Source organism: Hippopotamus amphibius, chromosome 12 (genome assembly GCF_030028045.1).
Source record: "Hippopotamus amphibius kiboko isolate mHipAmp2 chromosome 12, mHipAmp2.hap2, whole genome shotgun sequence".
Classification (NCBI taxonomy): Eukaryota; Metazoa; Chordata; class Mammalia; order Artiodactyla; family Hippopotamidae; genus Hippopotamus; species Hippopotamus amphibius.
In genome coordinates this window covers 5412882-5431212 of record NC_080197.1, presented here as the reverse complement: position 1 = coordinate 5431212, position 18331 = coordinate 5412882, and the positions used below count along the sequence as shown (strand labels likewise).

Genomic DNA, 18331 nt, shown 5'->3' with positions numbered 1-18331 from the left:
GAAGTGAGCGCCCCCGGACAGGGCTCTAGAGCTCTCTCTCTGCTCCCCGCACCGGCAAGGGAAGCCCCTGATGCGTCTGTGCCCCTCCAGGTGACCATGGCTGACCGGGCGGCAGCTGAGCGGGCTTGCAAAGACCCTAACCCCAACATCGACGGCCGCAAGGCCAACGTGAACCTGGCCTATCTGGGTGCCAAACCGCGGAGCCTCCAGCCGGGTGAGAGCCGTGTTTTCCTTCCCTGTTGCTTCTGGTTGCTAAATTCAGTGCCAGTATCTGCCGGATAGAACCCCCCCCCCCCCCCCCCCCACTGCTCCAGGAGTGGCAGTCGGCTGTCATGTGCTCCCAGAGAGCTGTCACAGGGCAGTCATCCCCCAGCTTGGAAGCTGAACCCCTTCCTCTAGCCGCGTGTGGCAGTGGGACAGGACAAGGAGGGCACGTCACCAAGCTGTCAGCTGTCTTCACCAGAGGGAGGAAGTTGGTCCCCGGGGCTGGAGGTTGGGAGGACAAACACCCAGAGGCTGCAGCCACTCGGGTCCCTTGGCCCTCTTCAGCTGGCAGGCTTGGAGTTCATGTGGAGGGGAGAGGAAGCTGATTATCCCTTTGGATTAGAGGTGGGTGGCTGTGTGGTTCGTTCCGGGGTGAGATCGGGTCCTTAACTGGTCTCCTGTTTTAGGCTTTGCCATCGGCGTGCAGCAGCTGCACCCCACCTTGATCCAGCGGACTTACGGGTGAGTGGACATGGCTGGCTGGGGTTGGGGGGAGTCGCACAGTCCTTGGAAACCAGGCCAGGGGGGCCGTGGGCTTCCCGGGTCTCCCAGTGCAGGCGCCCATGGGTCTGAGGGAGCTCTCACCTGGGACCGCAAGCCCATGGCATTGGTTGTGCTGTTTGCAGCCGCCTTTCTGTGTCTGAGAACTGTCACTTGCTCCAACCTTTCAGAAGCGTGATTGCGTTTTGGGAGAGGGAAGGGGACAGGCTGGGAGAAGGGAGAGGAGGCAGCTTGCATTTCTCTGCTCCCAGAAAAGGCCACACCACAGAGAGACGGGGAGCACAAGCTCTGGAGCGTGTGGCCTGGGTTCAGGTGCCGGCTTCCCTTTACTGGTTGCGTGACCTCTGCTCACACAGCCACTGGTGCCTCAGTTTCCTCACCTGTGAAATGGGGTGGTGACAGCACCTCTGAGTTCTGTGGGCGGAGGCCTGGCATGGACCCGGCGCAGGTAGGTAAGCACCCTGGAAGTGTTTGCCGACGAGGTACTGGGCCAGGCTTTTTGAGGGCACCCCTCTGACCTGCTCCAGTGCCCAACAGATGGCGGCAGCAGGTCGCTGCCAACCGGTCTAATGTTTGTGAAGCTGCAGCAGGTGAGCTGGGATTAGGGCCAGATGTCCCCGCCCAGTGGGCCCGGCCTGTGGGCCCTTTGTCTGATGTGCTTTGGAGCAGCGTGTCGCCCTACTCCTTCCGAAAAAGGCTTTTATTTTTTTTTAATTAATTTATTTTTTTTAAACATCTAATAAGGCCTGGCAGCTGCTGCGGAGAGGGCACAAAGGAGCTGGCCACACCGGCTGACTTCCCAGCTCTGTGACTGGTGTGGGCTGTGTGCCCCAGTGCAGGGAGCGGGCCGATGGGGATGGGGGTTGTTCTGGGGAGGGGGGCAGTGACAGCAGGCAGCCCCTCTTAGAATGCTAGAACTTCCTCTGCTACCAGAGACAGAATCGCAGGCCCTGCGTTTTGTGCTGAAAGTTGCAAGTGTGTACGTGTGTGTGAGTGTGTGTGTATCTGCCCCAGAGGCTCAGTTTGAGGGGCCGCGTGGCTCACTGGCGCAGTGTGGACCAGGTGCTGGAACAGGTTGGGAGCTGGGCTCAGGTGTTCTGGGCAGGTCTGCTGCAGTTCGGGGCTGCTGGCCCTGACAGGCAGCCTCTGTGGCTGCACAGTGGCCCCTGTGTGAATTGGAGGATGTGTTTGAGCCCAGCTCCTGGTCTTTCCTCCTAGGAGGAAGCCTGGAGGGTGGTCTGGAGCAGGTGGTTCTGGTTTCCATCTCGTCTTGGGATCTTTGCGGGCATTTTGGAAGGTGTTTGGGGACACCCCCGTCTTCCTGCCGTCACCCAAGTTCCTCCTGTTTGGGTTCAGGCCACACGAGGATGGCGTTCCTTACTTTTCACAGCCGTGGCTCTCTCTGTTCCTCGGGGCAGGGGCTGGAATAGGGGCAGGCACTGAGATCCGGGCATGAGCCTTGAGCACCTTCAGCTCTTTCCTGCTCGAAATGCGACCGTAGTGTCCCGCTTAAGCCGGGACCCCCTTCTGATTCGCCACAGTTGCCTCTGGGACGTGGTGACCATTGGCACGTGGCCTCTGGAGCCTGCAGACCTGGGTTCAAATCCTGACCTGGTCACGTACGGGTGGGTCCATCTTGGCAAGAGATGTTCTCTTCCTGAGCCTCACGTTTCCTCATCTGGGCTATGGGAATAACACGCACCTGCGGCAGTTCCGGCGCTGGGGTGGAGGCTCCACCGCTGTCTGCGTTCTCTTCTGCCCTCGCGGCAGTCCTCTGAGGACGGGGCTGCTGTTATCCCTGCTTCATAGGTGGGGGAGGGAACTGTGGCAGAGGAAGGTGTTAACGGCCTGCCCAGGACGGTTGACGTGACAGGATTTGAACCTGTGCAGGCCGGGGCTGGCTCTGGAAGGCGTGCCCTCAACCTGCCCTCAGCCACTGCTCTCTGGGGCGGGTGGGTGGGAAGGGTGCCCCGAGGGTTTCCCTCCTGGTCCTCAGAGCGCCACCCCTGGGAGGGTCATCAGGGCTCGGTCACAGGTCTTACTGCCATGTGCTCCTGACTGCAGGTGACGGTGTTTGGTGACGGAGGCCGCTGGCTGGCCATGTACCACCTGTGCCCTTGAAGAGGTCTCCAGCCCTGTTTGTTGTTTGCCCAGGGGTGGAGACCCAGACAGCGACAAGGGTCAGAGGGACAGTCCAGCTCTGCGTTTCCCGCAGCTGGCGGACTGCAGCCTCTCAGCACTCTGCCATCTGCCACCAGGCCTCGCTGAGACCCCGGGGGCGGGAGGAGCGCCGGGCTGAGCGTTCGGGGTCAGCTGTCTCCTCCCAGCGCCCGCCCGCTTGGCCGGAGAGTTGGGCCGTCAGCGTCCCTTTTGTCTTTGGAAACAATTGGGCCCGGGAGCAGGGCCGGGCCTGGCTCAGCGGTCAGTGGTGTCAGCTCCGGGCTGGCAGCGAGGCCCGGGCAGCCCAGAGTTTGCAAACCCATTAACCCCTCTCCTGCCTGGGGGAGCTTTCCCCAGACTTTCTGGCCCCCAGTCGTGCCTGGGACGGCTCTAAAGATTCCACAGCCCGCTTTTGGGCAAGGTCACTGCGGAATCCTCGCCTGGCTGGGTCGTAAATGTCAGTGTGGAAAGATTTGCCAAAGAACGTTCACGCTCTGTGCTTTTTTGCTTGGATTCCCGGCCCCCGGGGTTTTCTTTTCTTCAGAAACAGGGTTTTTCAGGACCTAACTCGACTGGTACGTTTCTGTCCCGTTAGCTACGTGGGGTGGAGACCCGGGTTTGCAGAAGGCTTCTTTGGCAGGTGGCAAGTGGCTCGATCACCGCGGGGGACAACTGCGGCTGTAGGCAGCCAGCCGAGCGGCCCTTTGCTGACGGGGTGGGCCGTCAGCAGCCTGCAGGCGCAGGTCCAGGGAGGGTGTCGGGTCTGGCTTGGAAGGGCCTCCTGGTGTCCAGGATGCCTGTCCAGGCCGCGCGTGAGGCTTGCAGGGGCTGAGGTTTGTCCCGGGCCGGCTGTGCTGGGAGCCTCTCCCTGGGTTATTTTTGAAGGGTCAGTTGCTTCTCTGGGCACAGCTCCCCCCACTCAGCTTCTTAAGGGGGCCTTGCTGTGGCCTCCACACCCATCCACCACGAGCCCCCATCAGTGCCGGGTGTGGGGCCAGACCCTGGGTGCCCAGATGGCAGGATAGGGTCCCGGGGCTGCTGGGTGAAGGGCAGGCCTTGTGCTGGAGCAAGGCCCCAGGGCCTGCCCGGGCCCGAGGCCAGGCCCAGCTCTTCTCTCTGGGCTCATCTCCCCTCTGCGGGGTGGGGACTGTGTCAGTGCCACCTCTCAGGGCTGACTGGGGACGGGCCCGCTCGCATGAGTGCAGAGCCGGTCGACGGGGGCCTGGCCCACAGCAAGACGGGGATGTACCAGAGACTCATCTCACAGCAGCCCCGGGACACAGTCGGTTGCCCCCTCCACCCGTGCGGGCACCGGGTGCGGGGAAACTCACCGGAGCCGAACTCACGCAGGGCAGGTGTGGGAGCCTCAGTCGGGGGCTCCGACCCTTCCTTCCTACCATGAGGCCCAGCACCTCGCTCTGGCTGGCTCTTGGACACATCAGAGCCAGAACCCCTAGGACTGACCAGGGCCGTTCAGGCAAGAGTTTCAGGGCCCCCTACATCTTCTGTGTGAAGAGTCCCAGTGCCCAGATGGACACCCGCTGCCCTTGTTGTGACCAGGCCATGGGTGTGTGCCCGCCCAGGGGTCTGAGCAGGGCATCTGGGTCCCAGGGCGGGAGGGGGCCAGGGAGTGACAGAAAGATGTCCGTTTCCCAGAAGTGTGGAGCACACAGGGCCGGGCAGAAGGGGAAAGAGCTGTTCCCATAATCCTTCATTCAGCAAGTGTTTATTGAGTGCCTGCTGGATGCTGTGAATAAGAAAGGAGTGGTTGGTTCTCCATCTCCCTTTCTGGCTGGGAGCCAGACCATTAGAAATCCGTCTGTGCACGTGAGGGCAGAGGTGGTGACGGGTGCAGCTGAACAGGGCAGCTGGCGGGGAGAGGGCCTCGTGGGGCGGGGCAGGCCTGCGGTGTGAATGTGACAGTGGGTGGGCTGTTGTGCGTGTGATAGAGAATCATGGACTTACACCCGAGGACACCCCCGAAGTGGTCAAATCTGACCAAGGCCTGGAGCCCAGCTAAGAGCAGCGTGCCGGCGTGGGGCTTCTCGGTTAGGTAGCACGTTGGGTTATGAGACGTCCCTGCTGGGGACACCGCGGGAGGGCACGTGGGGCCCCTCTGTACTGTATTTGCATCTTCGGAGAACCTCTCGTTATCTCATGATACAGCGTAAATAGAGCCTGGAGGGAGTTGCAGCGCCTAAACAAGGGTCAGCACCTGGGGGGGGGCCAGCGCCTTGGAGGTGTGGCAGGAAATGAGGTCAGGGCCGGGGCTGTGGGGACAGAGAGGAAGCCGGTGCCCTCCCCTGGTGGCATCACGTGGCTTGTTTTTACTTTCAGGGTGTCTGGGGTGGCCCTGCCCCTCCCCCCTCCGGCGCTTCCTGTTTGGCACTCAGTGGAGCGAGGCGTGGGCCGGCGCGTGGCCCTCCCTGGCGGGCGGCCCGTGCACACCTGTTGTTTGTCCCCGTCTGCTGTAACAGACACTGGCCTCTGGGGCAGGTCTTGGGTTCCTGTCCGAGGATGAGCTCCTCGCCGGCCGCACTGGCCCTGGCGGGAGGGGCCCCTTGTGCTGAGGCCTCGTCCAGAAGCCTCCGGTCACAGGGAGCCCGAACCACGCTCAGGCTGACCCGGGCGTCTCACTCGGCCCCCTGGGTGTGTCCCAGGGCAGGGACCCGGGGGGCGGGGGGCTGGTGTGGGGGGCTCCCCAGGGGGCCGGGCTGCCCCTTCGTGCTGCAGCAAGAGGAGCCTGGAAGCCCCACGATGCCTGTGTGACCCCTCGTTCTCGTGATGACGTTTCCTTCTTGAGCCGCAGTTTCCCCGTCTGCCCTGTGGACGTGGCGTGCTCTGCAAGTGCTGGGGGTGGGGGGAGTGCATCTGGATCATTCTCCCAGCCCCTCCCACATGGGTGGAAGGAGGAAGCCGTGCTTTCATGCAGCCAGTTGGTTTGAAGGACGTTTGCTGGAGTGTGGCAGGCTGGGGCCTCTGTGGGAGCGAGGGAGCCCTGGTCCCGCTTGTGGTCACGGAGCTTCCTTTGGCAGAGTGGTGACAGCTCAGGTGGCGACAGGCGCTCCAGGGGGCAGTGGCGGCCGGGTAGGGGAGGCTGGGGTGAACAGTGGGGTGGGAGGAAGTGGGAGATTGGGGGTGGGGTCAAGGGTCCAGCAGGGTGGCCTCAGCTCTCATGGGGCCACGGTGGCCCAGGGGAGCATTTGGATTTTGCCCTGAGTGCCGTGGGGCACGGTGGGCCCTGGGCGGCTGAGGGCCGGGTCACTTGCGTCTTTAGAGCATCTCTCTGGCTGCTGGGTGGCCAGGACCACCGAGGCTAGGGTGGAGGCCCCATTAGGGGACCTTGCGGTGATCCGGTCCACACGTGAGGCTCTGGTGGCTGCCCGGGCCCGCGCCGGGGCTGAGGAGCCGTGGGATTCTGCGCAAAGTTAAAGAATGTGAGAAAGAAAGGAGTCCAAGAAAATTCCAGAACTTTAGGCCTGAGCTCATGGCAGGTCAGCTGGCCTTGGCCGTGAGGCGAGGCTGCAGTTTGCGGGGGAAAAGTGGGCATTCGGGTTTGGATAGGTTCTGGTGAAGATGCGGGGCCAGGGTTTGGCACTGCCCCACGGAGACGCGGTTTCCCTACTTTGTGGTCCGCTGGCCCCGGAGAGCCTGTGTGGTCCCCTGCCGGGGGGTCCTGGGAAGCCCCTCCCTGGCCTGAGAATCCTGATTTGTGTCCCAGAGGCTGCTGGCTTCTCTGGCCCGTCAGGCCAAACCTCCAGGGAGCAGAAAAAGTGAAATGGGCTTATTTGCCTTTTTTATTTTTAATTTTGAGGGTAGCTGTGCATTCGTGAAGTGAGTCCTTGGGGCTGCGGCCAGTCCCTTCTCGCTGAGAGTTTTGCTATGAGTGTGGTGGTGGTGTGACCGTCTGTCTCCTGGGTGCCGGCTCGCTTAGCCCCGCTCGCCTGCCAGGGAGCTCCCAGCCCCTGCTGCTCAGACCCCGGGATTTCTGCCTTCAGGGCTCCGGGGGGCTCTATTGGACTCTGTGGCACCCTGAGTTTACAGATGGGGAAATGAGGCCAGAGAGGGCCGAGGGCCTGGGACAGCCCTGGCCAGGATCCCGGCTTGGGGGGCTCGCCCCCGCACCCTGGCCTCCACGGGGCTGAGTTGGCCGGGTGGCTCCTGTCTGTGTGGTGCCACCCGGGGTGCGTGGGTCCAGGCAGAGATCTCGCCCGTCGCCCTCTCAGCAGGGGGTGCTCCACCTGAGCATGGGCCCCTCCAGGATGGTCTGGCCTTCTGAACCTGGCCGGCTGTAGTCCCCCCACAATCTTGGGGGCTTGGGGGTTTGCTTCGCCCAGGCCCTGGCTCTGAGTATTGATTCATCTAACCTTTAGGTTCTGACCCTAAACTTGATTGTCCTGCTAGCTGGTTTGTTTTTCCTTCCAGGGCCCTGGGCTGCCCTCCATGGGGCTGGGCTGGGAAAAGCCTTGTGTCCATCCTGGCTGGGTGGGAGCTGTCTTGAGGAGAAGGGTCATTGGTGCTGCCGTGGTCTCTGGGGTATAAAGAAGGGGCAGTCCCGAGGCTGGCAGGTGCAGAGCCAGACTTGAACTGCGGCTGTGGTTCTTCCTCCCCAGGGTCCCCAGCTGTGAGTTGCTGCAGAGCTGTGCCGGCTGGGGCAGCTGTTGCAGGCCGGGATGCTGCCTCTGCCTCCCAAGGGCCATGTCTCCTGACCCAGGAAGCAGTGGTGGCCCTGCAGGAGGCCCTTTTGCCACCGGGTGCCAGCAAGGCCTTTGGTACGCGGCAGGTGCTGGCTGGGTGCTTGGGACCCAGTGGTCCAGGCCAGGTTCCCACCCTCACGGGGCTTGCATTCGTGTGGGGGAGACAGCGGCACAGAAGGTGGATGACAGGGTGGTTTGGGGTGGTAGGAAGGAAGTGAGGCCACAGCGGGAGGGGGGGCGGGGGTGTGGGTGGGCAGGGAAGGCCTCTGAGGAGGTGAGGTTTGTGCTGTGGGAAGAAGCCTGCCAATGGCTGGAGCAGCAAGTGCAAAAGCCCTGTGCTCAGAGAAGCACGTCCAGTCTGGGGACAGAAGGGAGCTCTGGGTAGCCAGAGAGGGGACAGTGGGCTGGAGATAAGCTGGGGAGAAGTCGGTTGAGGGGAGCCCTGGGGGGGTGTGGAACCGTTTGCGCTTGGCTCTGGGAGAGGGAGAGGCCCCTGTGGGGAGTTGCCTGAGTGTGGTGTGGCCTCCTGGACATTTTTTTAAGGTGACCCCTGCCTGCAGGGTCGGGGCACGGCAGCAGGCCCGCCAGCTGGGGGTGGATGCGGGCTTGGTGCTGGGGGAGGGGGAATTGGAGGGTGTGTGCACGTGGGCAGGGGAGTCCCCAAGCATGCCAGGCCTCTGCCCTTCTCAGAAGCCTGCAGATCAAGCACGTGGAGGCCGGCGGTACCCTGACCTTTCTGAGGAGTAGGTGGGGCACCAGGGACCCCGCCGGGCGCAGGGGCTCCCCTGCGGTGGTGTGCGGGCCTGGGGAGGGGCCGGGGCTGTGCTCAGACAGGGCCAGCTGCTGCTTTCCCTGGGGTTCCCTTCTCACCGAAGAGTCCAGTGGGTTCCCGTGTGGGTGTGGGGGTGAGCGTGGGGGTGTGTGTGTTTGTCCCAGCTTGGCCCCTCCGTCCCCACCTGGCCTATTCCCAGCCCTCTGCGCGGGCGTCTGTGGTCGTGACCACGCTAAGAAGCCCTCGTGTGGGCCTTTTGCTTTGCAGTCTCCGGCAGGGTCCCAGCCTTGGCGTGATGCTGGAGGATTCCCTGGGAGGGGGCCGTCCTGTGCGCTGTGAAGTGTCAGCAGCATCCCCTGCCTCCCCCGCTGTCTGCCAGTGGCACCCCCCAGCCCCCAGTGTGACGCCCAGGAATGTCCCAGGCCGGCGGCTGAGTGTCCCTTGGGGGCAGAGTCGCTGTGGCTGAGGAAGGCTGTTGCAGGGGAGGGTCTCTGTTCTCAAGCCCTGATGACAGCCTCAGCCAGACCCGTTTCACAGACGGGAAAACCAAGGCTCACAGAAACTCTGTAACTGGAGTGCAGAGCTGAGTGCTTACCGGGCGGCGGAACCCGCCCACGCCGGTGGCTCGTCTCCCTGGCTGCGTGACTGCGAGCCCCTGGGCCCCTCAGAGCCTCAGTTTCCCTCTCTGGGAAGTAGGGTAACAACACCACCTATTTTGTGGCTGTGAAATGCTTCATAAGTTATCTTGGACTTTTCACAGAGTGGGGCGTGGGGACAGGGCACTTGAGGGAGACGGGGGAACAGATGCACGCAGCGTCCCCTCGGGTCAGGAACAGGGCAGTCCCCCTCCCTCCCAGCCCGAAGCCTGCTCGCCCGCACCGTGTCTGAGCGTCCCCAGCAGGGCCCTCTGTGGTGGCCAGAGCAGAGCTTGGTCCTGACGGTGTTGAGTGTCAGAAACCTGGTCAACGCAACAGCTCCCTTGGCCAGCAGGCTTTGAGGCAGGTGTGGCCAGAAACCTGTCACTTCAGAGCCCCGGGTCCCTCTGCTGTGTGGGCAGTGTGTGCCTGGTCTAGGCAGCGCTTCTGTGGTGGGATGTGCATCTGAGCCCCAGGGGCCTATCAGATGCAGATTCCAGACCCCACTGGCGTGGCAGCCTGCGGGCATCTGCGTTCTTAGCAAACGCTGTCTGGGCTCAAAGCTTCCGTAGCTTCACACTGAGGCGTGTTCTAGGGTTCCGGGAGCCGCGTGGGGCTCACGTGCTGGGGGCACCCATGGTGCCCAGAACGGCACGGCGGCCACTGCGCTCCGTCATGTCTCCACTGGCTCCTTTTTAGGGAGGCCTCCGGCCGGCCAAGGCCCCTCGTCTCTCAGAGGGGCCCGTGCCTGCCGGCCGGCCAAGGCCCCTTGTCTCTCAGAGGGGCCCGTGCCTGCCGGCCGGCCGTCAACACTGCGTGCCCAGCCCCTTCCACAGCCAGGGCCTGGGCGAGGCACCGGGCAGAGCCCCCGCCTGCTCCGATGAGGTCCAGTGGGGGAGGTGGGCCAGGAGCTCGGTCTCTGAGCAGCCGTCCCCTCCTCCGAGAAGCCTCTGCAGTCCCGGCTCTGGTTGCCGGGTTCTCGTGTTCGTGTGCCTCTCCTCCTCCTGGAATCCAGGCTCTGCGAGGCCAGGGGCTGTGTCGTCTGCTCACCGCTGCCTCCTTGCGCAGAGCACACCCACAGATGTGAGAAGGCTGGTTGCAGGTTGGGAGGCTGAGGCAGGACTCAAACCCAGGCCGCGCTGTGTTCAGGGCTCTTGTTCCCATCAGGGAGGCGGGAGGGGTGCAGCAGAAACTCCGTCTAGGGCGGAGAGGGAGGGTGAGCGCCATGGCCTGGGGCCAGGGTGCAGGGTTTCTGGCCTAGGCTGTCTGGCCTCCCGACAAGCAGGAGTGTGTGGCCATGGCCACCGTAGGGGTGTTTCCACCTAGGAGGGCAAACGACAGGGATGCAGGGACCTGGTGTAGGAACTCCCTGGCCGGGGGGAGCTGGGGCCCCTCCGGGACGGGCCAGGTGTGCCCAGGCTCTCCCCGCATCAGGGCTTTGCTGCTGGACCCATGGGGCCTTGATGCCCATCACTGCCCCAGCTCTGCCCTCACTGGGGGGTGTCCCTGGCTCAGGGTTTGCTCCTTGTATTTGTGCTCTTATTGTGGCAAAAGTACACATAACCTGAAATCTACCATTTTAGGGCATCACGTATATCCATGAACTCACGCGGCCGTCGCTGTTGTCTCATGCAGAACTTTCTCGTCCCCTACATGGAGACCCATAGCACTCCCTCCCTCCCCTGCTTCCCGAAGCCCCTGCAACGTGACCACTTTCTCTCTGGGGTTGCTTCGGTGGAGGCTTCACGTGAATGAATCACGCAGTCGTGGCTTCGTGTCTGGCTTCTTTCACTCAGCGTCGTGTCCTCGAGGTTCATCCACATGATGGCGGGTGTCAGCGCGTTATTGCTTTTTATGGTGGAATCATATTCCTTGGCTTGGACACACTGTGCTCTGGAAATCCATTCACCAGTGGACGGATGCTTGGGTGGGTGCTTGGACGGATGCTTCTCCTGTCGGGCAGGTGCAGACAGTGCTTCTTATTCCCCACTATGCCCCTGAATCCACTTGCCTTGTAGAGATGCTCAGACCACATGCAGCTCTTCACAGCCTCCTTCCAGGCCTTTTCTTTGCATTCAAAACATTGTCCCACATAAAGTTGCCGTCAGTCAACTCTTGGACCCATAGAAACCGTGGTCTCATAGGATCCCAGCTCACCTACCCTTAGCACAGGTGTAAATACACGTCTGAGTTTCTTAGCATGAGCGTTACCAGTATTCAGTGTAAACATCACAGTTTTGCATAAACAGCACCTCTGTTCCGTGGCTTGGCTTTCTCTCCTGGCAGCGTGGAGGGGAATGGCTTGGGGCTGAGCGTGGACCTCATCCTGCTGCCACATGGGGTGGTCTAGGGGACACTGGCTGCTGCTCCATCCCCGTGGACGACGCTCGGGTTTCTCTGCTCTGTCTCTGTTCCTGTGGGAGCCGCCGCGACCCATGGAGCCCCTGTCCTTGTTCGGGAGCGAAGGCTCCTGGATGCCAAGGGGCCTGGCGGGGGGAGGGAGCCCGGCTTCCGGGGCCCAGCTTTCTGTCCACTTGCTCTCCCAAAGCTGCCCCGGTTTCTGCCCCTGCCAGGCCTGCGGGAACGCTAGCAGGGAACGTCTCCCTTTTGCTCTCAAAGCAGCTTCTCTTTGGAATGGGGCGGGGGCAGGGCAGGGATCCGGGGCCTATCTTTAGGTGTGGAGGGAAGTTGGGGTTCCTCATCGCCTCCAGGTGTGTAACCACATCCCCCTCATCCTGTTACTCGTGCATCCCTGGGAGGAGGGGCACGGCCTGATGCTGGAGGCTGTGGCATCTGTGCCGCCGCTGCCGTGGGTGCTGCTGCAGACCAGCCCTGGGGGATACCGCCTTTCCGAGCCTCGGGTTCCACCTCTGTGACGTGTGGCGTCACCCCTACGGTGGAGGGCTGTGCACGTGGCACCCGTGGTGGCAGCCTGCAGGGTGGCACAGGCACAGGGTACAGGTCGATGCCCGAGACTCGGTCCCTCTGCGCCTGTGCCGTGGGGCCTTGGGCACACGAGGCGCCTCCACGCCCAGTTTCTCTGAAGGCCGGTCACTGCGTATGAGGCGTGGCCCCGGGCGGCTGAGCCGTGTCCCTGGGGTTCTGGCCGCATCTCTGCTCCCAGCAGCGTCGTCGCGGCTACGCTTTTATTCCGTCATTGTCTCCGTTCAATCGGCAGCTGAGCCTGTGCGGCGGGCCAGGCTCTCTGTTGTCCGTTCATGGGTGGCTGACGTTTTAGCCTGGGGAGGCAGATGTGATAAATAAGTACATTGCGCAGGGTGTCACTGGGGGGGGGGGGGGACAGATGCTGGGAAGATGAATCCAGGGAGGTGGGGGGCCAGGGCTGGCTTCATGGGCGTGTGACGGGGTGATCACACAGGGACGTGTGCTCAGAAGGGCCTGTGCTGGATGTGATGCTCTGGAGCTGAAATCGTTTATTGTTTTCAAACTCCCCCTTGCTCCTAAATCATAACATTGCTTCTGTGGGGGATGGACAGTGTTTGGGGTGTAGGGTGGGATGAGGGGTGCCTGGAGGGGTTCACAGAGGAGACATTTGACTGCAAACTTGAAGAGGGGAAGTGGGAAACCTGTGGGTCTCCTGGGATAGTGCTGTGCAGGGTGTGGGCACGGCCAGTGCAGAGTCCCTGTGGTAGGAACACCCTTACTGTAATTATACCCATTTTACAGATGAGGAAGTAGAGATGCAGGAGGAGGGACACAGTATCACCCGGCTCTCCCGACTCCTCCACTCCACCCCTAAGCCAGCTGTGTGTCCCTGCTCTGTCACCTGACCCTGACCCTCTCTGCTTGGCCCCACAGGCTGACCCCCCACTACATTTACCCACAAGCCATCGTCCAGCCCAGCGTGGTGATCCCGGCTGCCCCAGTCCCGTCACTGTCCTCGCCCTACATCGAGTACACGCCGGCCAGCCCGGCCTACGCCCAGTACCCGCCAGCCACCTACGACCAGTACCCGTATGCCGCCTCGCCTGCCACGGCCACCAGCTTTGTGAGCTACGGCTACCCGGCTGCCGTGCCCCAGGCCCTCTCGGCCGCGGCCCCTGCAGGCACCACCTTCGTGCAGTACCAGCCTCCGCAGCTGCAGCCCGACAGGATGCAGTGAGGACCACTCCCGCCCCGTGACTGCGGCGGCCCCATCACCGCGTGCTGGACGGGTGCCGGCTGCGCCTAGGGGTGCACAGCGCGCCTGTGCCCCAGGAGACCCTGTGGGACCCCTCCTGCACCCCGGGCAGCCCAGAGACCGCTTCTCTTTACTCCCAGGACTGTCTCGTCTTGAGGGGGGACTTTGAGAGAAAAGAATGACCAGAAGCCATTTGAAGATCAGCCCGAATGTCGCACACGCACTGTTCCTACCCTCCCGCACCCCAGGAGCCCGCAGGTGGGGCCTCTGGACCCTCCGCAGACCTGGCCGCCCCTTGGGGTGAGCAGAAACCTTGTCCCGCTCAGAGGCCTTACTCCAGGGCAGCCTGTGGTCACTCCAGCCACACGGCTGTGAACCATCCTTGGGGGCATCGCTGGCTCCCTGAATTCCATTTTGTAAATGCTGGCCCCGGGGCGCCCCTCCCAGATGCAGCAAGGCCCCCTGGCAACCAGCGAGGGGCAGCCGGCCACGGTCCTTTCCTGTCGAAGCACTGCGACTTTTTTTCTTATCGTCATTGTTTTGCTACTAAGATGATTTCAGAGTTTCCGTCTATTTTTTCAACGGAGACTCCCACCACCAAGAATCCAAAACCTGTTTTTGACTTTGAGAGACTTGCTTTCGTCGGTGGCTGCTCCGCCTGAGGAGACAGTGACAGTATGTCCAGGGTAAAGCGCCTGCCGGCTGAGTGCCCGAGCCCCCGGGGGGTGGGCGTCTGCAGACAGTGAGTTGTCTTAAGCGTGTGCCCCTCCCCACAGCCGTGAAGGGGATGCTGGCTGAGGGGCTGGACCGCAGGGTCCCGGCTGGCGGGGTGGAGGCTCAGAGCTCAGGACTGTGGGCCCCGCCCCCCCGCCCCCCCCCCACAGTGTCGCCTGCTGTATACCCGCCCGAGCTGCTGCATTGAGCTGAGACACGTCTGCCTGCCTTGGGGGTTCAGGGAGTGACCGTTCCCACCCCCCAGGACGGGGCTCCTGGAGGGGGAGGGGACGTGAGATGAGAGGACAGGCAGAGGGGCTTGGGGCGGACACGCCAGAAGGTTGGGGGTGCTGGGGTGCTCCTTCAGACCTACCTCAGGGAAGCGGGAGGCCTCGGGGCTGCCGTACGCGGGCAGGCGCTTCACCGCACGTTGGTGCAGAATCAGGGCCTAGGAAGCAAAGGTAGCTAATATAATAATATTTTTATTAGAATGTTCTGACTATAAAAATAAAACTTGTTTTCTTTAAAGAAAAAGTGGGTCTGTAGTGTTTCCCTGGAAATGGGCGCCTCCAACCTCTGCAGGGACCGTGGGCTCGGTGTCGCTGATGTGCTCAGAGCAGGGCCGGAGGGCAGAGGCCGGGGGCGAGGTATGGTGATTGGCAGCTCCACCAGAGCCCCACGGAATGGGGGTGGCTCCCCGAAGAACGTGGGCCGCTGCTGGCAGCACCTGGGCAGGGGGTGCTCAGAGGGTGTCCAGGCCCCCTGCTCTCGGGGTGCTGGCAGCCGGGCCTGGCACACGTCAGAGTCGGGAAGGGGCATCTGGGTCTGGGGTGAGGGGCTCCATTCCCAGCCTCTTCTGCCACCCAAGCTGCAGCCCCCACGCAGCGCTGGGGGGGGGGGGTCACGGGGGCCTCCTGGAAGGGGTATGAAGGCTGGAGAGGAGGCTCATTCACTTTTCCCCTCAGTTTCTCCCTCATTCATTCATTCCAAGAAACGGCGGGCTCCTGGTCACATGCAGGGCACTGGGGATGGTCGTGAGCAAACACGCAGTCCTGCCCCTGGGGCTGGTGGGCTGGCGGGATGCACACAGCAGGCAGGCAGATGGGGCAGTTTCAGATGCTGGCGGGACACGTTACCTGGGGATGGAGGATGACCGGGTTCTAGGCAGGAGGAACAGCAGGTGCAGAGGCCCTGGGAGTAGGAGGCCAGTGTGGCTGGAGAGGCACAGCGAGGCGGAAGTGGGTGGGCGGTGAGCTTAGGAGGTGACAGGGCCAGGGAGGCAGCAGAGACCCAGGGGATAGACGTGCTCTGAGCACAGCTGTGGGCAGAGGAGGGGAGGTGGCTAGCAGTGCCCAGACCACCTGGCGAGCTCAGCACACTGGGGGAGGAGCAGGGAGGACTGCACAGGTGGGAGGAGGCCTGGAGGTGCAGCTGGACCGTGCAGGAGGGAGGGGCTCCTGGTGACCTGGGGGAGTGGAGTGGGCATTCCTGGTGAGGCCAGTCTAGGCAAAGCTTGGAGGTTGAGGGCCGGCCTACTTTGGAACAGTCGCTCTCCAGGCACCAGGCTTGCCCCCACCAACCCTGCAGAGCAGAGCTTGGCCCCACAACATGTGCATCTGTCCCATCTCCCCCATTCACCTCCCACACGTGAGCAAGCCAGGCTCCAGTCATTCCTCCCTCACCCTCACGTCTGACTCCTGCTAAGCCTGCCTCTCATCTGCCCCCTCCTCTGCTTCCAGCCCTGGTCCAGGACCACTCCCTCTCTCCTGGACCCTTGCAGCGGCCCCTTTGCTGCCTCTGCCCCTCCCCCCACCGTCCACGCTCCCCGTGCAGCCAGAGGGCCCTGTTTGGCATCAGTGGGGTCGTGGCTCCCCCAGCTCCCCCTGTGGCTCCCCATCATCCTCGAGGGAAAAGCCAAAGCTGTCCCTATGGTCTGTGAGGCCCCTGCCCACACTGGGCGCAGCCCACCAACCACAGGACCTTTGCACTTTCTGTTGAATCCTCCAGCTTTTACCTGCTGGCCTCCTTCAGCTCTCAGCACAGAAGCGTCTTGGTCCCAGCAGCTTCCTCTGACCCCAGTCTCGGTCCGGGCAGTTGAACTGTGTCCCCTTTCATCTGTGACCACACCTGTCCCTGTCCCACCCCCATTGGAACGCTGACGCCAGGGGACCAGGGACCATCTGCCTTGTGTCCTGCCGTGTCCCCCACACCTAGTGCTGTGCCAGGCACAGCAGGGAGACTGAGGCCTGCCAGCATTAAGCACTTGATTCCGGCGGGGGACACCAGCGGGAGTTTGGGACCAGCCATCCAGGCTGGAGTGTGCTGGGCAGATCTGAGGCGGGAAATGCTGGGGCCAGAGTTGCTGTGGTGTCCGCAGGGAATGAGGTGCAGGGTGCATGGGGAGTGCAGCCCTGCACGGAGCTGGGCAGCTGAGTCTGACCCCAGAGCCCACTGACAGCTCCATGTGGTCCGCCCTTGTCTTTGAATGAGATGGGTCACCCCGATTCGGGCAGGTGGCTTGGGGTGGACCGGGAGCCACCTTCTCTGCGCTGTCCTGGGGTCCCTGTGGGATCTTATCTGGCCTTTTCTAATCCCTTTGACTCTGAGATTTGTGAGCTCCCCCTTTCTGTGGTGCAGGCCCCCAGCCTCTGCCCAGGGAAGGGTCAGGGTTCCCGGGGTCAAGTCAGGTGAGATCCTGCCAGGCAGGGTTCCCTTTTCTTACCAGGGACTCCCGATGCCTCTCCCCGCCTGGCCCTGCCACCTGCCCCTCTCCCTCCAGCTGGGCCTTAGTTTGCAAACCCTGGCAAGGGGTCAGGGAGGTCAGCATGGGGCTCCCAGCTCAGAGGCGACATGAGACATTTGCTGCGCTGATAAGGGCTGGGGGACCAGGGAGGGGGTCGTACATGCTGCCGGGGTTATCGGGAGGGCCACGTGCAGCCAGCCCGTTTCCTGTCGCTATCGGCTGGTGGCAGCCTCTGGGACAGGCCTCGAGGACTCAAAAACATCCTCCTGGGGCCCAGGATTGAGGGTTCTGGATGGTGGCAAACCCAGGAGAGAGAGATCCCAGAGTCCGGGCACTGAGTGCAGAGCAGGAATGAGCGGCGGCCAGCGGGGCAGAGGTCTGTGCACGCGGGATGCTGTGACCATGGTTATGAAAGGCAATAGTGAACACGGCTGCCGACGTCCGCAGTGCTGACCCGGGCCAGGCGCTTTGCAAGCACTTTTCACGGATGCTTGGTTACCCACGAGGTGAACACGTGGAGTGGACCCCTTGCGCAGATGGGGAAACTGAGGCACGAGACTGGAGCCACCACTGCCTGGGCCTCTGAGGAGCAGCGGTAGGAGGTGCTGTGCTGTGGAGGCGAAAAGCGTGGGCCTGACCTGTGGCCCTTGTCCCCCACTAAACGGGCAGGGTGAGCTTGGCCAGCCCTCCGCCACTGTGACCCTCGCTGGGAAAGGGGCCATGACTGTCCTCAGAGGCTGGGGCTCTGTCCCTTCTCCACTGCGTCCCCAGCAGACAGTGTAGTGAGAGTGGCCCCGGTGATTGGTTCAGGGGTGGACATGTGAGCCAGTCTGGGTCCGTGAGTCAGGCCTAGATTTCTCCTGGCACTCCTGGGGGAAGGAAGCTGTCTTTCTGCCAGGGGAGCCAATCTGGGAGCAGATAAACCTGGAGCTGCTGGGGTGGGGGTGGCTGTGTTTGGGGGTGGAGTGAAGGGGTGGGGTGGAGAGGTGGGACTATTTGTGCTTATGAAGAGACTGTCTGAAAAGGAAGCCAGCACTAGGGAAGGACAGCTGAGGAGTGAAGCTAGGGTCTTAGTGACATCTTTGGGGCCCCTTGATCCAGCTATGCCCGAGTTAGACACTGGACTTTTCCATTCCAAGGGCAAATAAATTTCCTTTTTCACTTAAGCCTATTTAATTTTGTTTCTGTCCCTTGCAATCAAGACTCTGGATATATACAATCTCAAAGGGCTTGCATTACTTAAAATTAGGCTGAGTGACATACAATAAAATAAATAACAGTGGTTCTTAGAAACTTACAAGGTCATTTTTTTTTTCTCATGTAAAAGAAACCTGAATCAGAAAGTCCAGTGTTTAAATGAGAGCTCCACAGTCATCAGGAAGTCAGGCTCCTTCTAACTTCCCATGGCACTATTTTAGTCCATGGTTTACTTTCTCAAGACCATCTCCTAGAACAAAATGGCTGCCAGAACTCCAGCCATCATGTATGAGTTCCAGGCAGCAGAAGAAAGAAGGAGGAAAGTGAAAGGAGTACCTCACTGGGAGCCGGGGGTTTCCAAGGAGGCTTCTCAGAAATTGCACATTCCTCTTCCATCTCGCTGGCCAGACCTGGCCACATGGCCACACCTAACTGTGAAGGGGGTGGGTAGTGCAGGTGTTTAGCGAGGTGTATACCTGGAATACAGAAAGCCTTTGGTTACTAAGG

General features: G+C 62.0%; 1 protein-coding gene across 9 annotated transcripts in view; it reads left to right on the top strand.

Annotated features, from left to right (window-relative positions):
- Positions 1-18331, top strand: part of RBM38 (RNA binding motif protein 38) — a 95844-nt gene that overhangs the window by 1043 nt on the left and 76470 nt on the right. For 8 of the 9 annotated variants that reach the window (XR_009048466.1, XR_009048467.1, XR_009048465.1 and 5 more), the window contains exons 2-3: positions 91-214; positions 672-726. Coding sequence is in view for 3 of the 9 variants with exons in the window: in XM_057703058.1 (XP_057559041.1) it covers positions 91-214; positions 672-726 (179 nt within the window). In the remaining 6 variants the exon portion in view is untranslated. Of the gene's footprint in view, positions 1-90; positions 215-671; positions 727-12848; positions 14379-18331 lie in introns of those variants that run through there. The other variant, XM_057703057.1, reaches the window with a different exon arrangement.